The sequence below is a fragment of the Pan troglodytes genome, chromosome 8 (genome assembly GCF_028858775.2).
Source record: "Pan troglodytes isolate AG18354 chromosome 8, NHGRI_mPanTro3-v2.0_pri, whole genome shotgun sequence".
In the NCBI taxonomy this organism is placed as follows: domain Eukaryota; kingdom Metazoa; phylum Chordata; class Mammalia; order Primates; family Hominidae; genus Pan; species Pan troglodytes.
Window position 1 is genome coordinate 28,977,238 of NC_072406.2, and position 27,434 is coordinate 29,004,671.

General features: G+C 35.5%; 1 protein-coding gene across 7 annotated transcripts in view; it reads right to left on the bottom strand.

Moving 5' to 3' along the window:
* Positions 1-27,434, bottom strand: part of MINDY3 (MINDY lysine 48 deubiquitinase 3) — an 82,173-nt gene that overhangs the window by 32,345 nt on the left and 22,394 nt on the right. For 6 of the 7 annotated variants that reach the window (XR_010159736.1, XR_010159735.1, XM_054659365.2 and 3 more), the window contains 5 exon segments: positions 26,641-26,755; positions 23,977-24,050; positions 23,064-23,143; positions 11,090-11,160; positions 6,278-6,358 (listed from right to left, as the gene is read on the bottom strand). Coding sequence is in view for 5 of the 7 variants with exons in the window: in XM_054659365.2 (XP_054515340.1) it covers positions 6,278-6,358; positions 11,090-11,160; positions 23,064-23,143; positions 23,977-24,050; positions 26,641-26,755 (421 nt within the window). In the remaining 2 variants the exon portion in view is untranslated. 7 annotated transcript variants of the gene reach the window in all.

Genomic DNA, 27,434 nt, shown 5'->3' on the forward strand with positions numbered 1-27,434 from the left:
CTATTCAGCAATCTTAAGCGCACCTCCCGACCCCCAACTTATCAAGTAATAACATGGTTATCTCACAATTTTTTTAAGATGGATCTACAGTGTGTTCTATAATGTATTTGTTCAACAAAAAGTCACTGAGCACCTACACTATGCCTGGCACTGCTCTAGGACCTGGCAAACAGTAGGTGACAAAACACAAAAATCCTGCCATCACAGAGCTTACTACAGAGAGAGACAGATAATATAGAAAACAAGTAAATACACAGGATGAATCTAGTACCCAGAATATATTAAAAAACTCTTATAACTCAATAACAAAAAGACAAACAACCCAATTAAAAAACAGGCGAAGGACCTGAACAGACGTTTATCCAAAGAACGTCTAGAAGTGGACAACAATCACATAAAAAGATGCTCATTAGTCATTAGGGAAATGCAAATCAAAATTACAATTACCACTTAACACCCACTAGGATGATTATAATAATAATTTTAATGATCCAGTATTGGCAAAGATGTGGAAAAATTCGGTTTTCAAACTCTGCCAATTATTTTGATAATGCAAATGAACACGGGCCACAAGCTTCGACTTCTAAAGGAAAGTAGGTTAGGAATAAGGGTAGAGAAGAAAAGAAAAAACAACTCAATAAGAAAATCAAGTCAAATTTAAATAAACATAATTCACAATAAAACCAAAGTTGAAATGTCAAAGATTTTTTTTTCTGAGAAAGAAAAATGCTATAATTTTAAAACTTAGCCAATATACTACACTACTTTCATCATATTTAATTGCTGAGACCTTAGTTCATCCTGTATATAAATATACCAAAATATATTTTTTGAAAAATTTACTTACAAAATTTAGAAAAAGGAGCCAAAGCCATCAACCACTTGACATCACAATATTTTCAGTGCTAGTCATGAGACTATGCATAGATTAATATTTCTGAAAATTTTGGAAGTGATATTCACTTCTAACACAACACAAACACAAATTATTCCAAAACTGCAATGTATTTAAAGCAGTGGTATATGTATTTGAATGTCACTGATTAACAATACTTTTAAATCATGAAAAATGAATAGAACTCAAAACTGCTACTATTTAAGAAAATGTCAATTTGTGCTTCATCTTACCTATAATATAGTTAACATTACTCATAATTTTTGCCCAAAGCCATTAATTTGCTTCAGGAAAAAAAATAACGTGCACTTTCTCCTTATTACTAGGGTCTAATACACGAAGCTTTCATTCCTACAAAAATTTAATTACATGTGTATAGAACATATAAAACTAGTACTTATAACCTAAAACTTCAGAATAAAACTTTCTAATTAGATGCTTAATTCAGTTTTCCATGTACATTTGCAATAATGCTTAATTTTTCATTTTTTAAATTTTTTTATTATTTTTATTTTTTTTTGAGATGGAGTCTTGCTCCTTCGCCCAGGTTGGAGTGAAGTGGCACAATCTCAGCTCACTGCAACCTCCGTCCCCTGGGTTCAAGTGACCGTCCTGCCTCAGCCTCCTGAGTAGCTGGGATTACAGGTGCCCACCACCACGCCCAGCTAATTTTTGTATTCTTAGTAGAGATGGCTTTTGCCATGTTGGCCAGGCTGGTCTTGAACTCCTGACCTCACGTGATTCACCTGCCTCGGCCTCCCAAAGTGTTAGGATTACAGGCATGAGCCCCTGCGCCTGGCCAATTCTTGATTAATTCTATAAATTTCAATGTTCTGTAATTTCTGGGAAATAGTACTAATTATCCCTTCTCAATTAGTCATGTGTTAAATATTACTCACAACATCTTTTGCTTTATTAATTCACTTAACACATTATCTTTTTACCCCATACAGAAGGTTAAATTCAATACAGCTTCTGATATTTTACTCTATCTTAGCTATCACATTTCTACCTTCCTACCCATGCAGTATTAGAAAAGTTTTTAATTCCTCTATGGACTGGTTCCTTTGGCATAAAGAATAGATGTGGGTCAAAGGATTCTGACAGCTCTCACTAGTGCTAAATTTAAATTTAAAAACTAAGCAGTTTCTACGTGGTGCATCAGTCTACATAATAGATTGTCTCCCATCACTGCTCTTTGGAGGGAAATACAAGAAGAAAGTGATGTCACAGAAGCTACAGCACAGCTCTCCACATGCCTGTCTGAGAGGCACCTCTTATTTCCCCAATCCCACTTATTAAGTGATGTGCATATAGTGAACAAATTGCTTTAATAACAAGCAGTTACATTCAACAACAGCAAAGCTGCTAAGTACACATTTTCTAAAGCTCTAAGATCTAATCATTAGCCACACCTATCTTATTAGACATTTCTACCCCTCCGTTGCCAATCCAATCCATCACCCAGTCCTGTCATTCTACCTCAGGAGTAAATCTCTGAAATCCATGCACTTTATTCCTCTCTACCTCACTACTCTGGACCAAATTGTACTCTTTGCTTACCTGAAATAGAACTAGAGAAGTCTTTTTTTACCTATTCCCTGGGTTATCCTTCAATATATCCATTCTCCACAATTAGTCAGAGTTATCTTTTACAAATGTGAATTTAATCCTGTTCCCTTCCTTCCTACCTCCCCCAAAACTACTCCCACTACCAATTTTTAACAAGTCTAGTTGTCCTAACTCTTAGTATCAAAGAGTAACATGGCCTGCTATTCTTCCAGCCTCATCTTACACCTTGTCCCCCTAATTCTCAGTGCTCCCTCCAGCCCTTGTCTTTCAGTTTGTTCTCACCCCAGTTCATCTGTCTGTCTGTCCTTCTTTCTTCAGGCATGAATTTGCTCTATTTGTCATGTAGAGAATGCTCTTTCCCCTCTCTTCCTCTGGTTTAATCTGATACCTCAGGTTCTCATTTTAGGCATCAATTTTTTAAGTAAACATCCCAATTTTCCAAAACTACAATAAATTCTTACAGCATTATGGACCTGTGCTTTGTCAGCACTCATCACACTTGTAAATTTATGTGATTATTTATATATCCTTGAGTAACTCAAGGAGAATGTCCGCCTCCATTAAGAACAGACCCGTATCTATTTTTGCTCACCACTGTATTCACAACATCTGGCATAATGCCAGGCACATACTGTAATCCAGTAAAAAGCTCATAAATGAGTATATGAATGAATGAAGACACCTGCAACTATTTCCACCTTCACCGCATAAGGCACACAAAGAATTCCACTGTTCTTCACAGGCATTTCACAACGCCAAATTACAGACTGCCTTAAAAATTATGCAAATAAAATATACTTTTTTAATTAATTCTAACCAGAACAAAGAAGTCAGCACATGAAATACACCAACAAACATATCAGTTTTATAAAAAAAGACATAAATATTTGCAAGGAACTGCTGGGGAAAAATTAAAACAATGTTGTTTCAGGCCACTGAATGTATAATAAAGCAAACTCACCAAAACTCAAAAAAAAAAAAAGAAAAAAAAGAAAAAAGAAAAACCCACAGCCAAAACTGCTTGCTCAAATGCAGAAATGTTAAAGAAGGAATGGCCGAATAATGGTTCTTGTTATAATTTTAAGAAGAGTGAAATTTCCAGTATTTTTTATGTGGTGAAGACTATATGAACATCAGTTTATATTTAACAAATCTAAAACAGGACTCAATAAATGTGATCAAGTATTATTGTTCTTATTTACCATTTAGGTGAACTTCCAGCTTTGTTTTACTTTTATTTCAAGGGGAAAAAACAACTCTTCACTGGTAACTCCTCTTAAAGGTAACATCTCAAACAATCCAAATTCGACTACTCTAAGAAAGTATCTATAGATACTACACAATGAAGCATCACAATGAGTCGTGTAAAATATTCTTAGGGGATATAAATGTCATTGGAACCCAAATGTGGGAAATTTGTACAAAAGTTTTATTCATTCAACTAATAATTCCCCCCACCCCTAGTGTGCCAGACTATATACCAGATCCTGAGACTACACAGGTAAGTCTCAAAACAGTAACAATTAGTATAAAATTCAAGAGTTCTACACCCACATGGCAGGAGTTTTTGTGTTTTTCTCTTAACTCCATGTCTCTAATTCAACACGTTATTGCACACGACAGGGATCTATGAATAAAAAGGTGGGCCAGAGACAGCCCCTGCCCTAGACAAAGTTCACTGGCTGCCATGGGACATGCAGAAAACAGTATGGGAATTAGAAACTGTGTGCTGTTTGACACATGCAACAGCACAATGGGCGAGTGCTATGGGAACCACAAAAGTATCAGGACAGGTAGGAAGAGTGTACGTCATAAAAAGAAGGGCCTATTTCACTCTTGGGAACTCCCTCAACATCACTAACTTTTTCAGATAATGTCCTCAGACTCACAGCTCATTCGACACTGTTCCTTGTATTATGCCTTCTGTGAAATCTCTCCTACTGTTCTGACAACAAAATCATTTCTTAAATATCAATTATAAAATTTAAGATTTAAAATATTGTCATCTTTTATATTCAACACTTTTAGTTTCATATAATTAGTTTTCCTTAAAGAATAAGGTTGCAGACAAACATGATTAAAAATTGGTTTGAAAATACATTTTTGTGTGTAAGTCACAATTAATTTTCTTTTATGGTAATTTATAAAATGAAATCCTCACTCGGGAATTAGTAATTGTCAGTTTTTGTAGTTCACACTGTGCTTTTTAACTTCCTCTCTCTACTTCAGGAAGGAAATAAATAGCAAAAGCTTTCAAACTAAATGCAATGTATCAGTAACTCTATACTTTCAGCATTTAATTTTAAAGCTTTCCGTGCTTGAGAAAAGGCAATTAATGTATCTTGCTCTATAACCCCTACCTGGACTTTTGCTGACACAATAAAAGTAAATACAGTAATACATAATTACATTCACGAAACTTAGCATTGTCAATTCAGACTAGAGTATAATTTATACCACTTGTACTTTCTACAGAAACAAATAATAAACTTACATTGACTATATATGCTCAAAAAGCTCAAGGAGTAATCAGGAAAGCACATCACAATGAAGAAACCTCAAAAATACAATTCTGTATCTTCCTACGAACATTCAGCAACCTATCAAGTTACCTATGATCCCAGAGATGTTTAATGTATGTTTCTTGAATACTAAAAATGATGATGATGATGATGATGACGATGACCACAGCTAAAATTTACTCAGCATTTAACTTGTACTAGGCACTGCTAAACACTTTGTATTTAAGCCTGACAACAATTCTAAAAGCTAGGTACTATTATGAATCCCTATTTTAAAGACACAGGAAAGGGGGCTGAGAGATGTTAAGAAGTGGCAAGGCTGGGATTAAAACCAAAGTCGTCCGAGGCCAAAGCTCTTAACGACTCAATTGTGGAAAAACATGATATACAGATTATAGTTGAGATTTAGAAACAGCTTTAAGAATTTTGAAATAGAAATATTCAGATATGGCGGGGCACAGTGGCTCACGCCTGTAATCCCAACACTTTGGGAGGCCGAGGTGGGCAGATCACTTGAGGTCAGGAGTTTGAGACCAGCCTGGCCAACATGGCGAAACTGTCTCTACTAAAAACACAATTAGCTGGGTGTGGTGGCATGCATCTGTAGTCCCAGCTACTCGGGAGGCTGAAGTGGGAGAATCGCTTGAACCCAGGAGACGTAGGCTGCAGTGAGCCGAGATTGTGACATTACACTCTAGCCTGGGCAACACAGTGAGACTCCATCGCAAAAAAAAAAGCAAAAGAAGAAAAATAAAAAAGACAAGAAAAGAAATATTCAGATATATTTCAGCTATTTCAATATTGTAATCAGGTATATATTAAAATTGTGGGAAGTATTCCATCTTAAAAGAGCATTTGACTTTAATACCATTGAATTATTAATAGATTTTAAAATTTTTTAAAGGAGATGCTGTAATTAAAACATTTTATATCATGTATCATCTAAGTTAAATAAATATTTTATCCTACTTATGAAAAAAGCAATCTAAAACTTTAAAATTCAATTGTTTTCTCCATAACACAAGTGATTTCTGAAAAAAATCAAAAGCTAAAGCTCTAAAGAAAGAAGAAGAAATTATAACTAAATCATGACAGATTTTGATTAAAAGATTCCAGATTTAGAGCACGAAAACAGTATGTTCTTCAGTATTAGTTTTTGAGATTTTTGAACAATTCATTTGTTGTGGGAATAGACTGAAGTTTGCACAAAGATCCAAACCAAATATGAACTTATAATACTTGTTTGCCTGATGTCATAACTTAAAAAAAAATCCTGCTATAAGCATACCTTGGCAAAAAATACGGTGAGGTGAGTCTCACTGCCAACAATCCAAATAGGGAATTTTGGAGATTTCAAGTAAGAACCAACCTAGAACAAATGTAGCAAAATAAAACAAATAAACAAATTAAAAATTTATACTGCCTCTTATTTGCCCATAAATATCTGAAGCATAAAGTGTCCAATTTGTATTTAACTGAAATAATGTATTGTGCCCGAGCACTTCACCCATAGAGATCAAATGCTGAATGTAAAAATGAGTGTTAGAAGACTGTCAGTACTGAGCTTATATTGTGCTTTGACATTAAAACAACAACAATATAGATTTAACACAGCTGGAGATAACTATTTAGCCCTAAGAGTCATTCTCAGGTTTTGCTAAAGTTCCTAGATAAAATGACCACTTCCTAGAATTTCAGCATGAAACCTCAAACCCTAAAACTATAAACTTGACGATAATAACTTTATAAGGAAAATAATTATAGTTTATCAAATGAGTAGATTTATGAATAATCAAAGGGAAAGAACATCTTTGCTCCCAAATAATCAAGAAAAATTACAATTTAAACCATTTAAGTATCTAAGTGTCCTGTTATTTGACTCTTCATGATAGAAGGTAAGTTCAAAGTTTCACAATATGAACAGTCTCTTTAAAATGTATAAAAAGCCGTATTTGTACTCTGCTCTCAAGGTTACATAATCTGTGAACATTACTATACCAAAAACTTGAGAACACGATTGTGTGTGTGTGACTGAGAAAAAAAAAAGTTTAATACTAAACAAACAGAATAGACTTATGAAACCCAACACGTTCACACCACTCAATTCCACTCTCATATGAAGACAGAAACTTTAACTTAAAAATGACGAATCTTACCAATACAATTTGCTGCATTTTCCTTTGTCTTACAGACTGCCTATAATTGGGGAATTCCAAGTAGCTGTTTGTGGCAGTCAGGCCAAAAATTCTGTCCTAATCAGCCAGCAGCCCCTGCTTCAACCACCACCCTGGCCCTGTGGAATTTATTCTTATCACTAGGAGGGAAGTGGAAAATAGGTACTCTCTTGTATCCATGGACAGAGAAACTAGTATTTTTGTCCTATGATGGGAGGGATGAGTTAGATGTGCTAATGTGGCAATGTTGAGCCAGTAAAGTAGGAAGGATGGTTTGGGAACAGCAGAGAAGAATAAAAGAAAAGGAACAAAGAAAGAGGGAAAGATAAAATCACAGTTCCAGAGTGGACGAGGATTTTAGAGGTGAGCTGTGCAAGTCCTTCAATTTATGCATAAGGAACCAGAGAAATACACAGGATCTGTGCCTGGTCTCATCTCAAGCAACTAAATAGTACAGAGCTAGAATTAGGACTTAAGTTTTCTGACTTCTATCTACTCTGATGGATTTCCATCACATCACATGGTGCCTCGTGTGGTGAAGAGATTAGATATAAACCTTTCTTTCAGAAAAAGTGTGTATTTAAATTAAGTAAAAAAAAAAAAAACAAAGGATAAGATCAAAGAATAAATGAATGCTAAACTCATGAAATGTTTTATAATAGTAAAAATATATTGAATGCATAAATAAGTGTCATCACTTTAAACAACAGTTCGACACTTCCTCAGAAAGTTAAAAATAGAATTACTGTATGACCAGTAATTTCACTCCTGGGTATGTACCAAAGAGAAATAAAAACATGTTCACAAAAAATTTGTACATCAATGTTTACAGCAGCCCTAGTCATAACAGCTAAAGTAGAAACAACCCAACTGATGAACAGATAAAATTGGTTTAACATACAAAAGAATATTATTTGGTCATAAAAAGGAATGAAATACTAACACATGTAAAAAACAGAGATGAACAATGAAAACACCATGCTAAGTGAAAGGAGCCAGAAACGAAAGGCTATATACTACATGATTCCATTGGTATGAAATGTACAAAAGAGGTAAATCCACAGAGGCAGAAACAGAGTAGTGGTTTCCAGGGGCTGAGTGGGAGGAGCATGCGACTGCTAATGGGTTTAGAGCTCCTTTTGTGGGTAAGGAAAACATTTTGGAATTAGATTGGGGTAATGGTTGCATTGCATCGTGAATATATTAAAAAGCCCTGAATTGTATGCTTTAAAATGGTGAATCTCCTGGTATGTGAGTTATAAATCTATCTTTTTTAAAAAAGTAGAGTCAAAAGTAGCCATAGCCACCTTATTCTTTGTTGGGTTTGTACGTGTGTGTTGAAAGGGAGAGTGCAGGAGGGAGAAAGAGATTATTTCATCACCTTAATTGTATTAATGCATGTATAATCAAAATGATATTGCAAAATGTTAATTTCATCTTTAAAGGGAAATCTGCTACACTTATCAAAGCACGGGGAAATGTTCAGACTTACAAAATTAACACAAGCTCAATGACTTCCTTAATGCCATTCCTCCAAGCATCTGATAGAAAGTAAATGTAAAATATACACAGAATTTGAGAAGTTAGAGAGAGATGAACACTGTAGCGTAATATAGTTTTTCAAAAAATGCTGTCTTGACTCACTTTTGAGGCCCTGGCTAGAGGTCAGTCATTCCCTCGCAAAAGATAGCTAATTAAGTTCTTACTCCAGCCACTACCATTATAGGTCTCCCACACTCCAGGGATCACCCTAATCACCCTGGAGTCAGGTACCAGACAGACTACCAGGGATAACCCAAGAGCCCCCCAGAGTTATGCAAATTAGCCAGTCCACAGGGGAGCTCAGGCAATCTAGCTGACCCCATCCTACTTCAGGTACATAAGCTGCTCCTATGGCTCCAGCTTGCTGTACCCCAGTCCCCAGATGCAATCCTGCATGTGGCCCTGCCTGGCTTCCCTCCCTCATTTGCAGTTGGAAGGAACAGAGTTTTGCCTTTCACCTATCCAAGTGTTAGTGTGTTTTGTTGTGCCATTAGCAGAAGCCTTAAATCTCATTTAAAACCATAGTTAACTGCTAAAACACTACAGCAATACGTAAACAGAAGAATATACAGCAGCGATTGACTTCCCACTAAGATCTTGAGGGGAAAAACGTTCTTCTGTTCTACCTAAAAATTAAAGCAAAGTAAAGCCTACATCTAGAAAACCGTACAATTCTGGTGAATATGTCCATTCATTCATTCAACAAATATTTCTGAGCACCTGGCACTTAATATGTACCTAGCAATGTCCCAGTTTCCAGCGTCTATATTCCATTAGGGAAGACAATAGAAAAGCAAACTCAAGATTTCAAAAGATAAGTAAACAAAAAGTGTCATTAATTATTCCTATTAAATATTGTGGAAAAGAATAACTGAGGGAGTGGTCAAGAAAAAAGTCTCTGAGGTACGATCTGCAGTCCAGCCTGAAGGGGACAGTGAGCCATCCATCTCAAGAGCTGGACAACTCCAGGCAGAAAGGACAGCAAGCACTGGAGAGGGCTCGGCATGTCTGGGAAAGTGAGAGGACCAGTGTGGCTGGAGCACAGCAGTAGAGAAAGCAACACAACTGCAAAGACCATCAGGGTCTTAAGGGATACACAGGAAATATTTCCAAATATAAAATCTCCACCCCCTAGCCTCATACAAGACGCAGGCATGCATGCACATCCCACCTGCCCCACCCCCGCCTCCATGCTTAACTTTCTTTAGGATCTACGAATGTGTGTGTATATGTGATAGGGGGAAGAGGACACACTTTGATTCTCTAGTTGCCAGGCTGTTTCAGAATAGCTTTAGTTTATACAATTAAAGTCACCGAAGATAAAAGTCACTGAAAATACTGTTTAACCATATGATCACTACTAAAGGAGTAAGGGCAGGACAAATCCAATTTGATTATCATATGCATATCACCCAGTGTTCAAGTGAAACATGAAAAAGGAACGCTGTCTGACAAAAAAGAAAGAGGATCAACCATGATTATTGTTATTACATATAATTATCACCATCTGAACCCCTGCTATGGAACCCTGTTCTAAAATAGAAAAGGAAGGTCAGCTGCCTTAGGCTCATGCCTGTAATCCCAGCACTTAGGGATGGAAGCCAAGGTAGGAGAATAACTTGAGGTCAAGAGTTTGAGACCAGCCTGGGCAACATAGCAAGACCCTGTCTCTATTTAAAAATTTTTTTTTAATGAAAAAGAAAACTAGATCTACTTCTTTCTCCCAAATCATGACATCTTACGAAGTGCAAGTCAATAATGGTTTAAATTCCATTTAAAACTATTTACAATACCCATTTCAGGTTGTTTCACATTGCGTAGGAGGAGAATGAAATAAACAGCAGTAAATGAGAGTTCCATGGCAGTTCCTAACCCTAGTGCATGTGTCAAAGAGTTTAATGTTGTAAAATGCTTGAAATTTTTTTCAGTGTGAAATCATTTTTCAGATGGAATAGATAAAAGTCAGAATTTCAGGCATCTGGCAATTCTTTCTCTTTGCCTAATAAAGTATTACCAGTTGTTTTAGTGAAGCATATTCTTCGTTAGGTAATAAAGAAACAGTGCTTTCTTCATCCTCATTTTGCCAAAAATAAATTCATATTCAATAATAGATGTCTGTGGCTTTTTTGAATTATTTTGTACTGGGTTCTGCCCCTCCTCCTACAAAAAATAACAACAGACCTAGCATAGGAAACTCAGCATAATCAGCCGGCTTAACCACACTTAATAACCCTGCTGGTTTAGGGTGGGCGATAGGAAGGAAGAAGAGAGCGGTACTGAACAATAGTGCTGTGCTCAAATGTGCTGTCAGAGGAACAAAACAGTATCCACAATAGTGGACATCTAAACAAAAAACATTCAAAGTACCTTAAAAATCAATTTACCTTACAGTATCTTAAAGCTTCCATTAGTGTTAAAAATCCTACAGCTGCTTGTTCATGTATACCAAGAAGTTCTGCAAAAAACAACAACAACAACAAAAAACGAAAACTTAGCATTGTAGTAGTGTGTATAAATTTGAAACGTACTTATATGTATATATATTTATACTACACCAAAACTTTTAACTTTTACCCAAAACTATACTTTAAAACTTAGCATGTATTTATTAGGAGATAATGTCAACTAATCATTACAGTACTGCTCATTATAAAATACCATTAGATCAGGTTTGTGGTGGGTAAATGTGATGCTTTAGATGTATATTAAATGTATTTATAAAACTTGATATTCATTGTTAACTTTTTAAATGAGAGAATTTACTCCCTGAAATCCATGCCATTGTTGACAAAAATACAAGAAGAAAAAGAGACTCAATACCTATGTAAAAGGGCTAACTTGAATTGACTTTGATTTTGAAAAACAAATGGATATGCTAATCACTGGTAAAATTTATCATTAGGTAGCAGTGACTCCACTTGCCTAATACTTAAAACATGGACATTTAATGCCATCCCTCTTTCCTATAAACACAGGCTGTGTGCTTCAGACTGGGAAAATAAAGATGAATAGAAAATGATCTCCGCCTTAGAAAGGATACGACTTTACCAAAGACGACAGATGAAAAAAACATATGTGGTCTCTCTGTACACACACACACGGAGTGGTATGAGAGTATCTGCCTACAGTGTTAGGGAAGGCTTATAAAATTAATAACAGGGAGTTGAATCTTGAAGCTTATTACAGTTCTCCAGGCCAAAAAGAGGATGACAAGAAAATTCAAAGCAGAAGAAACAACAAACAGGTATGAAAAATCGATGCATTTAAGGAATGAAGAATTTGGCAAAGTTTCCTTAAATGTTTCTGGCCTGGGGGGACATGATAAATAGTGATTAACACAAAGAATTAAGAAGTAAGTTCTGGACTCGTGTGAAGAGGTAACATGAGTTTGGTTTTAGCTAAGCTGGGATTGAGGTACCTTTACGTGCTCTAGCTAGAGAGGGATAAATAGCCGGAAGCAAGGCTCAGGAATACAGGAGAGAAACGTCAGGGCTGGAGATAAAGATTTGGGAATCATCAGCATAGAGATGAGAGTTAAAGTTATGGATGTGGGTAAGTCAGAACAGACACAACGCAGGGAATAAAAATGTGATGATAATAAAGTCTTTTCATAAACGATACCCTTCAGCTAACATACATTAATATAATAATATATTTGGGTCCATAATATATCTAAAAAGCATTTCTTTCTGGGTAAAAATTATGTTCACTGTAAACATAATGCATATATAATTTTGCATCCTTTTTACCATCTGGTCATGTTCTGTCCATTTTTTCCATTAGGATATATTTTCTTAACAATGAATGTAGTAAGAATATTAACTCTTTCATTTTTGTGGCCAACATTTTACTATGTAACCTTAATTACAACATCTAGATGGTGTAAGGCAAGAGCTGACAGTTTAACTTTCTGGATTGGTAAATCCAAAATTAATAGAAGGTGCATATACATACAGTTTATACTTTGTCACTAGCTTCTTACAGGCACAGATCAGGTAGAGCAATGGTTCTTCAACTGTGGTTTAGGATTCCTCAGGGACCACAAGACCCTCTTAGAGACTACGTGAGATCAACATGATTTTCATAATATGATGTTAATTACCTGTTTACACTTACTCTCTCATAAGAACAGAGTTTTACAGAGGTTGATCTGTTATATTGTATCAGACTAAATTTATAAGCATATATGAAGATCCGGCTGTCTACTAATAAGCCAAGCATTAAAGGGATTTGCAAAAATTTAAAACAACATCACTCTGCTTAATTTTTGTTAAGTTTATCAAAAATGTTATTTATGTTAATATTAATGAGTATATTTTGTTTTTTTCTAAATTATGTTTTATTTCTACAAATTTAGGACGTAAATGTGAAATTTCTTTAAACACATATACTACATAATGATCAAGCCAGAGTATGAAGAGTGTCCATTGCTCAAGTACAGTGCAATTTTCTTAAGCATAGTGATCTTACTCTGCTATCAAATACTGAATTTACTCCATCTCACAGTATGTTTGTACTCTAACCCACTCCCCTCATGCTTCCCCCACCGCCTGCCACTGACCCTTCCCAGTCTCTGTTATCTATCATTCCACTCTCTACCTCCATGTGATCAAATTTGTTTAGATCTCACATATAAGTAAGAGCGTGTGATTTTGTCTTTTTGTTCCTGGCTTATTTCACTTAAGATTATGACCTCCAGTTCTATTCACGTATACTGCAAATAACAGGATTTCATTCTTTGTTATTGTTTATAGAATTCCAGTTTCTTTATCCATTGACCTGTTGATGGACACTTAACGTTGATTCCCTATCTTTGCTATTGTGAATGGTGCTGCAATTAGCATGCACATGCAGGTATCCCTTTGATATACTGATTTCATTGTCTTTGGGTAGATACTGAGTAGTGGGATTGCTGGATCTGGTAATCCTATTTTTAGTTTTTTGAGAAATCTCCATACTGTTTTCCATAGTGGCTGTACAAGTTTATATTCCCACCAATAGCATATAGGAGTTCTCTTTTCTCTATCTTCGCCACACTTTTGTTGTTTTTTTAACAGCCATTCTGACTGGGGTAAGATGACATCTCATTGTGGTTTTGATTTGTAGTTCTCTCATGATCAGTGATGTTGAACATTTTTTCATATACCTGTTATTTTAAAGTGAATTAATACGTATTTAAAAATTTCTCAATCTTTAACATGAAAAACACTGATTATTTGCTTTGGGATCATCCGTAAGAGTGTAAAGGGCATGAGATTAAAAGGTTTTAGAATCTTCAGGTTAAAGCAAAACAAGGGAGAGGAGAAGAACAGCCCAAATAGGTATAAATGGATACTTCATATCTTCGCAAACTTTTCTCTCCCTTTCCTTCTTAAATGTAAGCAACACTAAATGTTTTCATGTAAAAAGAATACATACATTGGGAAACAGTTTCACAATTTAATTTCTAAAATCAGTTACCACCACCTAGTGTTACAATTAGATACTACATCATCTATTTCCCTGGACTTTTAAACAAATGTCTAATAATAATATCATGTTACTAAATACAGCAAACTAGTTGTTCATAATTCTTGGGTAATGAACTATTTAGATTTGATCAGTAAACACATGCTTAGACGTCTAGTCTGGATGGTAATATTTTAAAAATGTATTATGCCTGTTTTCTTAAACAGAATATATACTTAACATTTTTACCTTCTTACGATAGTTTCAAGAACATCACACTAGGAAAATTTACTTTTATGCCAAGTTGTAATACAGTGAGGATTTAATATTCTCACATGTTACGATTTATAGAATTTATTTGTATGAGACTTTCTCAATAAGCCTTGAAAGTGTCTATTTTCAAGTATCCCTAATCTGAAAATCTGAAATCCAAAATGCTCCAAGATCTGAAGCATTCTGAGAGCCAACATGACTCTCAAAGGAAATGTTCATTACAGCATTTTGGATTTCAGATTTTCAGATTAGGGATGCTAAACTGGTGAGGAAAAATGCAAATATTTCCAAATCTGAAAAAAATCAGAAATCTTAAATGCTTCTGGTCCCAAGCATGTACTCTACATTTGCAAAAAATTCAAATTACTTTGTGATTATATTCTTGTTTTCTTTGCCAGAATTAATTTACTATCTTTTATTATCAGAGACGGTGTTTTGCCATCTTGCCCAGGTTGGTTTCAAACTCCTGGCCTTAAGTGATCCTCCTGCTTTGGCCTCCCAAACTGCTGAGATTAAAGGCACAAGCCAATACGCCCAGCCTAACTGATTATCTTATAAAAGCGAATGAAACAAACCATCAAAACTCATTCAGTTTCTGACTGCATTTTTAGGAGTTCCACATATTAAGTGGAATATAACCAGACAAGGACCAGAGAAACATGACTATTTTTTGGCCTAACTATAATATCCGTTTCTGTTTATTTTTTAATTGACAAATTAAAGTTGTATATATTTACGGTGTACAACATGTTTTGAAATATGTATACACTGTAGAATGGCTAAAGTGAGCTAATTAACATATGCATTATTCTGTGTATGAGTCCATCATCTTTCAATTAGCTAAGCATTTGACTGGCTGTAATACTGATTTCTTTTTATAAAAACAAAACAAAAACCCACAAAAAACCAAGAAACTTCTGGGTTTCTGAATTACAAGAGTTGACTCTTCTATCCCTATGCCATAAAGAAAATTATAAAATAAAAATAATCATCAAATAAGCATACAAAAATAAATAAACAAAATGGACAAAAATAATGTACAAATACTGAAGAATTCCTTTAAGATAAAAAGAGACCATGACAAAATTAATCTACAGAAAATCAAAATCAAAGAAAACTTTGGCTCAACACACATGGAATAGTACGAAACGAAGATGGATGGCAGGGAGAGAGGAGACAGACCACAAAAGGATCTGAGAACCTTAGAAGGAGTTTGGATTTTATTTTAAGTGCATAGGGAAGCCAGCCATCGAATGGTTTTAAGGGAGAGAGAAACATGATCTCACTGAGTTTGAAAAACATCACACTAGCCACTGTGAAAGAGTGGGCAAGAATGCATTTAATTTGATTAGTTCTACTGCAGCTTATTTCTGTTCTATTGGAGAAGCAAAAGATGGTTTCAAAAGCTGGGGTAGAATGAAGTATATGGATTCAGGACCATATAATCTATATAAAACACTCAATATTTTTTACTAAAGAATGTACAAAACAATCTAGTTGGGAGGATAATATGTAAAGATATAATTTCCTCAAAATAACCTACAAATATAATGTAATCAATTCAAATCTTCAAAGATTTCTTAAAACTGGAACTTGAAGAGCTGGGAGGAAAGTTCAACTGGAATAGATAATGTAGAAAAGACTATGACAATTTTGTAAAAGTATAACATCAGGAAACATGCTAATGAATATCAAAGTATATTATAAAACTATGTAATTGTGAAGTTTTGCATAAGAAGTCACAAATAGATCAGTGGAATAGAATAAAAACATGTAAATATGGAAAAATGCATTCAACAAAAAACGTATTTCCTATCTGTGGAGAACTGACTGGAATTAGGACATTAGATAATTCCTCGAGAAAAAGTCAAAAGGCAGATCCCAAACTCATACCATTCATAAATACATAATCCAGATAGACTAAAGAGCCAAACATTAAAAAACAAAAAGCCCACAAAAGCATTTTTGGAAAATACTAGAGAATATTATCTTGGGGTGGAGCCAGGCATGATGGTGCACGTCTGTAGTCTCAGCTACTTGAGAGACTGAGGCAAGAGGACCACTGGAGCCCATTTCGAGGCTGCAGTGAGCTATGACTGCACCACTGCACTATGGCCTGGGTGACAGAGCGAGACCCCGTCTCTAAAAAATGAAAATAAAAAATCTGGGGGTGGGAGACACATAAAATTGATATAACGGGAGTAAAAAAAAAAAAAAAAGCCCAAATAGAAGCCATCTAAAAAAAAGACCAAATGATTTAACCTCATAAATATGAAAGCCAGCCAGGCGCGGTAGCTCACGCCTATAATCTCAGCACTTTGGAAGGCCGAGGTTGACGGATCACCTGAGGTCGGGAGTTCGAGACCAGCCTGGCTAACATGGTAAAATCCCGTCTCTACTAAAGATACAAAATTAGCTGGGCATGGTGGCGTATACCTATAATCCCAGCTACTCGGGAGGCTGAGGCAGGAGAATTGCTTGAACCCGGGTTAGGCAGAGGTTGCAGTGAGCCAGGATCATGCCACTGCACTCCAGCCTGGGTGACAGAGTGAGACTCCGTCTCAATAAATAAATAAATAAATAAATAAATAAATAAAAGCCTTGGATATAAGAAAATATATCATTAACAAAGTTAACAAGAAAGAGAAGGCTGGGTGACAATATTTGCAACAAAGGTCAAACAGAGAAAGAACTAAGAGAATTTATAAAGAGCTCCTAGAAACTGAACAAAAGAAAATAACTCCTCCTCCCCAAAAGCCAAAAAGATGGGAAGAGGTAATTCACAGAAGAAGAATACTCAAAACTTACAAACACATGAAGAGATGATCAAGCTCAGGCTCAATGAGCACCAGAGAAATGTGAATTAAAACAGGCTATCACTTGTCAACAAACTGACAAAATGTTAAAGATGGACAATTCTAAGTGTCAGGCAGGATGCAGAAAAATATGAACTCTCCTACACACTTGAAAGAATAAGTTTATACTTTTACCAGTTGATAAAGCAAATTTTAGAAGGACATTTGGCATTATCTATCAAAATTTAACAGATGTTCCTCAAGAAGTTAAACCTTATGAGTTACTGTATGACCCAAGATTTCAACTCCTTGGTCTATGGCAAAGAAACACTAAAATATACATCTCATAAAAACTTGTACATGTTCCTCAAAGCATTAATCATAATGGCCAAGTGGAAACACTCCACATGTTGGCGAACAAATGAATGTGGTACATTTGTGCAACGGTATGTTATTCATCAATAAAGAGGAGTGAAGTACTGGTACATGCTAAAACATGGTCACCTTGAAAATATTATACTAAGTGAAATCAATCAGTCACCAAAGACCAGATAGCGTATGATTCTATTTCTATGAAACACCTCGAACAGGCAAATCTATAGAGCAGAAAGTAGATGAGCGGATGCCAGGGCTGGCGTGGAAGGAAGTATAAGGAGGACAGGCTTTCTTTTTAAGATGGTAAAATTTTTTAAAATTGATTGTGGTGATGGCTAAACAACTCTGAGAAAATATTTAAAATACTGAATTGTCCATTTTAAATGGGTGACATGCATACGTATCTCAATAAAGCTATAAGTAAAAAAAAAAAAAAATTAAAAGATGCCTAAAATTTTAATACACTTTCTACTTTTAGAAATCTAACCTGTAGGTATACTTAAATATGTAAGGAAAGACGTATATACAAAACATGTTTACTACAGCAGTTTCTTATAGCTAAAAATGGAAACAATCTAACTGTTTACCATAAGGAAACTCAAGGCAAAAAACAGACTAGGAAAAAAATACATTTACTAACATGAGATACACATTCATTCAGCATTTACTGGACTTATTTCCTGCTCTGACAACATAGTAGGAGGCAGGCAATATAGAAAGAAAAATTACAATTAAATAGTTACTCGTTGAAAATCCTTAGGCAAGCTGCTTTACCTCTCTAGGCTTCAGTTTCCTTCTTCGTAACATATGGAGTAATACTTTCCTTGAAGGGTTGTTGTAAAGATTAAGATCCTATTTCCAAAATGCCTACACTGGCCCACAGAAAAAATTCAGTTTCCCTCAAAAGCCTAGGCACCTCGTTTACAGAAGCAAGAACATGTACACAAAGAACTATGATGCGAGGTGTAACAGAATGAAGCCGACTGAGGTAAAGCACCATAGATGATCAGAGGGAGGAGAAAACTTTTCCTGCTGTCGGGGTTAAGTGGAGAGACATTAAATGGGAGTTAACATTTTAATGGGGCCAGATGGAATGAGCAGGATGACATTTTGGGGAAAGTACCATTGTTTTTAACGACCGGGAGGCAGAGCCGTCTGAATAGAACAGTGGTTCTTAACCCTGACTACACAGTATCACTTGCTTAAAAATATATGAATGCCCAGATTCCAGCTGACAACAATTCCATTACAACCTCTAGGTGGTGTGGCCTTGGCATATGATTTTAAATTCCTCCTAGTTAATCGTGATGTGCAGCCAAGTTTGAGAACCAGTGGATTAAGGCACTGGATTTGTGAAGGAGACTAGTAAAAGATTATAAACATAGGGTTAAGTACGAACACAGAGGCTCTTGAATGCTAAGAAGCTGAAACTTTAGTTGGCAAGCATTAGCAAGAGAGTCATTGAAGGCACTGAGCAGAGAAATAACCTAACAGGACGTGTAAAATAAAATCATTAACTTGTCAGTTTGCAGAATATACTGGAGTGGAATGACAGACAGAAAGCTATAGCATGATAGTCTAGACAGGTGAGAGTAATGAGACTACAACAGACTTGGCAAAGGAAGAAAAAAGAGAGCAGCTAGCATTTCTGTGCTTGTGCTAGGCAGCATATATGAATATGTGTATTTTTAACCTCAATGCACAGGTAAGAAAACCGAGGCTCAGATAATTTAGCAGTTTGCCCACCGTCAAACAGCAGAGGCATAAACTAACTGGTGCCATCGCCACACCCGAGGCCTCTGCTTGTTCCACCATGGCACAGTGTCCTGCGGTACCACTTGGCCTCTGTGAGACAAAGTTCGAGAATGGAGAATCTCGAAGACTCAGCAACTCATTAGATACATGACAGCAAGGTACAAATAACTAGCAGGTTTTCAAATAAAGCTTGTTGAATAAATTAACATCAGAAAACATTATGGCAAGCTGCATAACCAATCTTTGCCCTCAAGTGTTTCAATTTTCTATAAAGGGCAGTTACAACTACTGATGATTTTAAATTTCTCCCACTTAATTGTGATGTGCACACAAGTTTGAGAACCAGTTGTTGGTAAGAGTGCTCATTATGCAGCAGTGGCAAACATGTATTGAACAGTGCTCAAGGACTTGATGAATATCTCTTTTTTGCCATTTTCTCACCTCATTCTAACTATCCTGTGATAATCATTCCCGTTGGAGGATGAGAAAGAGGCACTGAGTGAAGCATCTTAATTCCACAGTTTAATAAATGGTGCAACTGAGATTCCAACCACAGTAGTCTAATTCCACAAAGCTAACATACTTAATGATACACTGCCTCTTACACTACGTGTTAGTCTTGAGTGCTATAACACATATGTAAGATGGCACGGGAGTTCATCTTCTTTAAATTCCACAGTACACCTGAGAGGCAGATATCTGCCCCATTCATAGAGAAGAAGCTGTGATTGAGATTTTAATCCAAAGATTTCTGTCCGCGGTACAGAGTTAGTAAATGAGCCATGCAGTGTGCCACCTTCAGGGAGAATGAGGGGTAGGAAAAAGGCTACGATTTTCGCAGGTAGTGAGGTCTTTGCTTTAGAAGAACAAATGACACAGATTTCAGATCATAGAGAGTAAATATTTTAGCGATGCGGGCAAGGAAATTCTGCTGGTGAAAGGATGGAGAGAAAGAGGTTTGTTGCCTGGTCGTTACACATCACGATTTTTGTTTTAGGCAGTAGAAGCCACCTAAATTTTGTGTAGACCAGGGAAGAGAATCACATTTAATAGCAGAGACCGTAAATGGAATCAACAGTAACTCTGGAAAGATATATAGTTCTTCTAAAACAGGAAAAAAGAATATGCTGAAAAAAGACAACTTGAGATTCTAAAGTCAGCTGAGAGTGAGTGGGCAGAGGTAAAGTTAGAGACAGATAAAGAGGAGAAGGGATTTGAATTCACTGCCTCAAGCAGTGGTAGATAAAGGAGTTATGAGGAGTAGAAAAAAGGGTTACAATGTGCAGTCAGCAGTAAGAGTTTAAATGAGTTTAAGTAGGATTAATTTAGAGTACGCCCAACCAATGAAACTTGTTATGAGGTTTCTTTTCTAGCAATAATCAGCCTGGCAGTGGGAGGGAAAATGTGTACTATGTGTTATCCAGGAAAAACCAAGAAGGTTCAGTGAAATATAAATGGGGTATTTTTCTCATTTTTAAGTTTGATGACTGAACATTCGCTTCAAACAAACATTCCAAAATGCAAGAAATATACCCAATTTTCTTTTCCAAGTTAGCTATTTCAAAGTTATTGCTTAGTTTTGGCTTTTAAACTATACAGAAAAAAGGTCCACAGCAAGATGACAGCCTTGAAAAGCACTATTTCAAGGAACAAAAACGACATATGTGTACATCTCAAGAACCGAAACTGATAATTGACTAATATATTCTGTAAAGGAAGTAACGACTTCATGGCAAGAGCTGCCTAAGGAGCCTCCTTTTCTTTTTTTTTTTTTTTGAGACGGAGTCTCGCTCTATTGCTCAGGCTGGAGTGCAGTGGCATGATCTCAGCTCACTGCAACCTCCGCCTCCCGGGTTCAAGCAATTCTCCTGCCTCAGCTTCCTGAGTAGCTGGGACTACAGGCATGCATCACCACATCTGGTTAATTTTTGTATTTCTAGTAGAGACGGGGTTTCACTGTGTTGGCCAGGCTGGTCTCGAACTCCTTACCTCAGGTGATCCATCCGCCTCGGCCTCCCAAAGTGCTGGGACTACAGGCATGAGCCACCGTGCCCGGACATGGAGCCTCCTATTCTTGAAACCTCATTCTGACTGTTAGGCCTGCCAATGAAAGTTATCTCATCTCAGTCTACGAGAGGTTGGGTGAGGAAGATCCTAGGGAGGCAGAAGAGTATTCTGGTTTGGGGACTAGGATAAGCTATCGAGAATCCGGAGAACGCGTAGAAGGATGAACCACACTGATGAGTACCAAGTGTGAGAGAGAGTGATGCGCTAAAGACAGTGTGGGAAGGGTCAGGCCAGAGCACACAGTAAGAAGTATCAAGGACAGAGGGCCAAGTGAGATGAGGCACCTCAACCCAAGTTCAGCAAGAACCTATTGCTTCCCTAATCATATGAGATAAGATACCTGGGGGTCCAGAAACAACTGGAAGAAGAAGAAAGACGGGAGTGTACAGAAGCCATCACAGGTGACAGAGAAACAGAGAGACCAAAAAACCCTGTATATTACCCAAGAGACACTGAAATGAGATTTTTTTTTTCATTGACAGGATTAAATGCTTTCAGCTATGAATCAGATTAAGGGTTGAAGAATAGGATGAGCTCAATTAAAGAGAGCTGAGCAAGATAATTTGTAGTTTTTTGTTCACGAATTTCACTGTTTAAACTCTGACCTTTACTAGAAATCAGCAAAACTTGGCTCTCATTCTAACCTCACCACTAAGTAAATAATTTTGCATATGAATTAAATAAGAAGTGAACTTAGTTCTTAAATTTTTTAAACAGTAAAACGGGTTGTACTGTGGTGCTTTTTAATTCTGAAGTTTTAATTTTACTGATTTTTTCCTTAATATTATACCCTTTCATGTTTCTGTTAATTAACTACACATTTCTGAATTTGAGAAAAATTCAAATGGAAGATCATGAATCACTTCAATGGGAGCAAAAAGTGGTAACTATTATTTTCTCAATTATATTTGCTCTGTTTGACTGTGAGCTCTGGGAACCCTGGAGCTTCGTGTCCTATACTACATACTTCAGAGAGGCACACTGTGGTTACTTAATGTAAGTTAAATGAACAAATAAATGAATTCAGACTGACCCAGTAATAAAGTGAAGGGAATTTTATTCAGTTATGTATCAGCTCTCCTTAACGGAATGGATTGGCCAAAATGGGATCCATTTCAATGTGCCTGACAACATATGAAGCCACAGGAAAGAAATAATTGAGACCAGAAACGGAAGTGGTAGTGGAAGAGTTGGTAATTTAAAAGTCTCAGTATTAAATTTGCTCAGTGTTTTAAAGTACGCACATTAAAAGTAATATAGGCAAAAACCCAAAGTAAGTATTTCACACCACCAGGCTTTGTAATGCTCCATTTTAAGCAAAGAGTGCAGTAATATCTCTGAATAAATATGCACTGTGTTTATACATATTAAGAGTCATAAATCCCAGTTTTATACCACAGAAAATGAAAGGCCTGAGAAGTAACTTGATTAAAGTCATACATTTGGGATTTGAACCCAAGATCGCCTGGCTCCAAGATTAATGGTCTTAACATTATGGTGCCTTGAAAACTGTAAAGGATTCTTCTATTAGAAAACACTTAACCTCTAGGTAATGTAGAGCCATTAAATAGACGAATAATAATCAGCTGTATTCCAATGAAATATTATTCATCAAAGAGAGCAACATAACAAGGAATATACTTACTCATTCCTGAGCACTCTCTATCACCATCCCATACATTAGAAACAGCATGTCCCGTCAGCAGGAGATTAATTAAACTTTGGCTATTAATAAATATTAAAAAGCAATTAAATATGAATATAGTTGCCAAATCAAATAATTCCTACAGCAAAGTATAAAGTAATGACTTTTCACATTAAATTATGTAAGAATTTACAAAGTTAGAGAAAACCTTACATTTTCCATTTTATATATTCGGCCTTGCTAAATGTATCACCAAATATATCAGCACAGTGGTATTTATTGTTCTACATATTCACATACATTTAACAACTTTATCTAAGATATATTTAAATGGATAAAAAATGACAGACTAATAAGTTACTTAATATTTACAATCTTTAAAAATGAATATATAATTATTAATATTTTGTCTTTGATGAAAGATACATGAACTTTCATCTTTCAGGCAGAAAGGTCTAAAAAGAAGGACTCACGTATTAGAGTAGGTTAACTATCACTGTTTCATTGAGTTTTGGTAAAAATAGCCATAAAAAGCTTGAGGAGGGTGGTCCGAGAGGAAAATGGGGAATGTTTTTCTCCCAAGCAGAGAAGCACTTACAAAGATATACTTATTTCTAAGTCAAAATGAATAAATTTTCTCATTTAAAAAAATCACAAATGGATTTGTTAAAATACCTCCCCACTGTTATCTTAAAACAAAACATTTGCCCCAATAAATGCATACATAAAATGAAATTAACATTTCATACATCAAGCAAACAACGCATAATACAAAGAAGTGCTCAAATCCATACATGTTGTACTGTCAACACTACTGACAAACAAAATTACTTGACTCAGTCATGTTTTATCTGAAGTCAAGTTTCTAAAAACTGGAGTTCACATGAGGAGACAAGAGATTTTAGTTAATTACCTGCCATGTCCATATACAGGATCTATCAAGGGTTCACTTGCATCTTCAATTTCGTTTTTTATGTTTTCAATGCCCTAAAGAAACAGAATTCATTGACTTATTTTAAAAAACTAAAATGAAAATTATGACTGTTTAAAAACTGACTAGTTTACACTATAAACTAATACAATTATTTAAGTAACTTTTCTACCACAAGTAACTCAGATTTGAAATGGGGGTGCATTTGAGATAACTTTAAAAAATAGTTCCTCAAATATCTTTTATTTTCTTTCATGGGCTCTATATAAACAACACTCATGGGTGAAATATGTACTGTTGGTTAAAAGGGCAAGGAGAGAGAATTAACTTTTAATAGGAGAAAGGAGAAATTATTTAATAGTTAAATGAATTATTTAAAAGTTAAATGAATATGAGCCTGTTAAGGCAACTGATTTTTTTTAGATCATGTAAAAACTTATTGCAGTAAATACATACACACACGAATATCGATAGAGATATAACATTAAATAATTTGCGTTTTAATTATTTAACTGGTACATAAAATGGAAGGTCTACTTCTGATTGTACTTTCTCACAAATGTGGGTCATTCAAATGTATACTGACAAAATGCAAATTAGGAGGGCAGGAAGTGCCTTCTTTTCTTAAAAACCAATTTCCTGATACTTTTTAAACCTTCAGAAGGGCACTCAACTCCCAAAAGTTCTAGATACTGGATAAGTACAAGAAGACCTACTTATTGTAACCTCATCAATTCCAGAAGGACAAAGATAAACTGCTATTCATTGTTCTATTCACTTAACTTTAGCCATTGTTTCTATCATATTAGAGGTCATTTCTGAGAATTAAATAGATGATTAATTAACAACCAAGATTTTTAAAGAATGACTAAATCCCGCAGGGGGAAACAAAGAAGTATGAGCTCTTGCATATGCCATCCTCCTAAACAATACAAATCAGGCTATGACAATGTCAAGATGAATACTATCAACAAGTGACACAATCACTACTGAGGAAGGGGATACCATTTTAAAGACCAGGTCAAGGAAGGACAACTTGCATGATAATTTATTGGCTGTAAAGAAGAAGAAACAGAGGAGGTATCAAACGTTTTGAGCATAAGAAAGTTGGAGAATACTGAACAGTCAAGAAGAGCTTATAAGAAACCAGTCATCTTAGATACCACCATCACAGCTACTCCGAACATCTACACAACTAAGCACTTTGGGTTCTCTTATTTATTTACATTTAATATTCCAAATAGGTATTTATTTACATTTCTAAATATACTCCTTTTGTTTTCCATTCCATGACCTGTCCTAGTTTAGGCTGCTCTTATTTCAATACCCAATTTTCTAGTTTTCCTGACTCTAGTCTTATATTACAAACACCAACTCCATCCATCACAACTCCTATCCCAATTTAAGATATCTTTTATCAACAAAAAGATCTTGTCACTCCCTTGTTCAAACTTTTTACTGTGTTCCAATTCTGAGCAGATGAAACCTACTCTTTGTACAGTGTACATAGAAAGGTCTTCATATTCTAAGTCTTTTCTTACATATGTGCCCAGTCTCATCTTCCACAGTTGCCTCTCTGGTGTCTTATGCTACAGTAAGGCTCAACTACTTAGAGCTCCCCAAACCTGCATTATACCCTCAATCCCTTACACTTTTATACTTGCAGTGCCCACTGCTGGAAAAAATTTCCTCCAGCTTTCCCATATAGAAGACTTGCCCTCATGCATCAAGGTCCTATCTCTGTCAGATGGTCCCTACTAGAAACAGTATGCCCTTGATTCCATCTAATAGGTTCAGACAGAAGACCAAACGCCAAAACACACTGCCATAATGGAATTATTAATGTGCCATTTTTTTACAATGCTAAATAGATACCATTAAAAATGCATCCCATATTATTAATACAGACATAGTCCCTAGCATAGAGTCAATCAACGCTCAAAAAACATTTGTCAAATAAAAGAAGTTTGATTTCTGACATGATAGATCTAATAGCATAGTCAACTGAGACTAACACGTTACTAGAGCTATGAGACTGGCATTTGGGGAAAAAGAGTAGGACTAGAAGGGGACATATTGGAACTATTAAATAGCTATATAAAGGTAACCTGAGCAAATGAAATATCCATAAAAGGCATACTGGATCCAGGGAAGAAAATTTCTGGACTATAAAAATTTAGAGGAGGAGAGAAAAGAGCAGGAGGTAACAGATAAAGAAGGAAACAAAGCTATCAAAGAAAACAAAACAAAATAAGAATCGTGAGACATTATAGAAAGAAAACTCACACAGTGATTTTTCAAAAAAAAAAAATCAAGAAATGGAATCAAGGTCAAAAACAGCTTCCAGAAGGGGTTAAGGGGTCAAGTGCTACACGGAAGGATCAAAGGAAACACAATTTGGAAGAAAGGACAGCATTTCACAACCAGAACATTATTGATAATCTCTGTAGTCCAAAAGAGCAGAGGTGAAACTGCTTAAGCAACGAGTGAGTGCTGAGGAAACAGAAATTAACTCATTTTCAACGTAAAAGATTTTTATTCTAAGAATTTAAAAACACGATCAGGAATAAAATTACTCATCACTGCAGGTAAAACAGCACTGAACAACATTAATCAAAGGCAGAAAAATCATCTTCTTGAACACACCTTTGTCAGTAATACAGAATACAGAAAAAGCAATACTCCAAATTTATTTCCCCATATTGAATACTGGTCCAAGACAGCATCTTTTAATTCTGGTAAACTTCTGAACGATCTTTTTCTGGGGGGAAAAAAAGAATTAAGTATTGGTATCATGATGAGATTAACTACATTCATAAAAGGGAAAATTTTTAAATTTTCTTATACATTAAAACATATACATACAAACAGGAAAGTTTTGGGACATTTCTAAATTTTTCAGTACAAATTTAGCCACTAAAACCAAAAGCTATTTCTGACAACTATCACTATATATGATATTTATCATTAAGAAAGAACACCTACTTGGCAGGGAACCTCCATCTCTTAGGTGAACTGTCTGGCATCAGTAAATTCTTCAATAATATACAGTTATTTAAAGAATAGAGTGGACTTCTTGTAAGAGGGGGTAAACACAAAGAAAACTTCACTTTTTAAATCCTAGAAATTACTTAACAAATATCTTAATGCCAAAGATAACTTACACATTTGCGGCTTCTTTTAAAAGAAATTAATGTTACATTTTAAACCAAATGCCACCCATAATTCTATCAACAGCCATCTTTACCTTTTACTTTGTAATAAAAAGTTTAAATGCTCTAACAAAAATATCGGCATTCTTAATAAAAGGTATAGAAAACAGATACTGGCAAATAAATAATTCTAATATTTATCCTACTAGAAATCTTCATATTTGTTTAGGACACAGAAACATGAAGCTAAAATGATTTTTTTTCATTGTAATGATGAAAAAGCTTTTT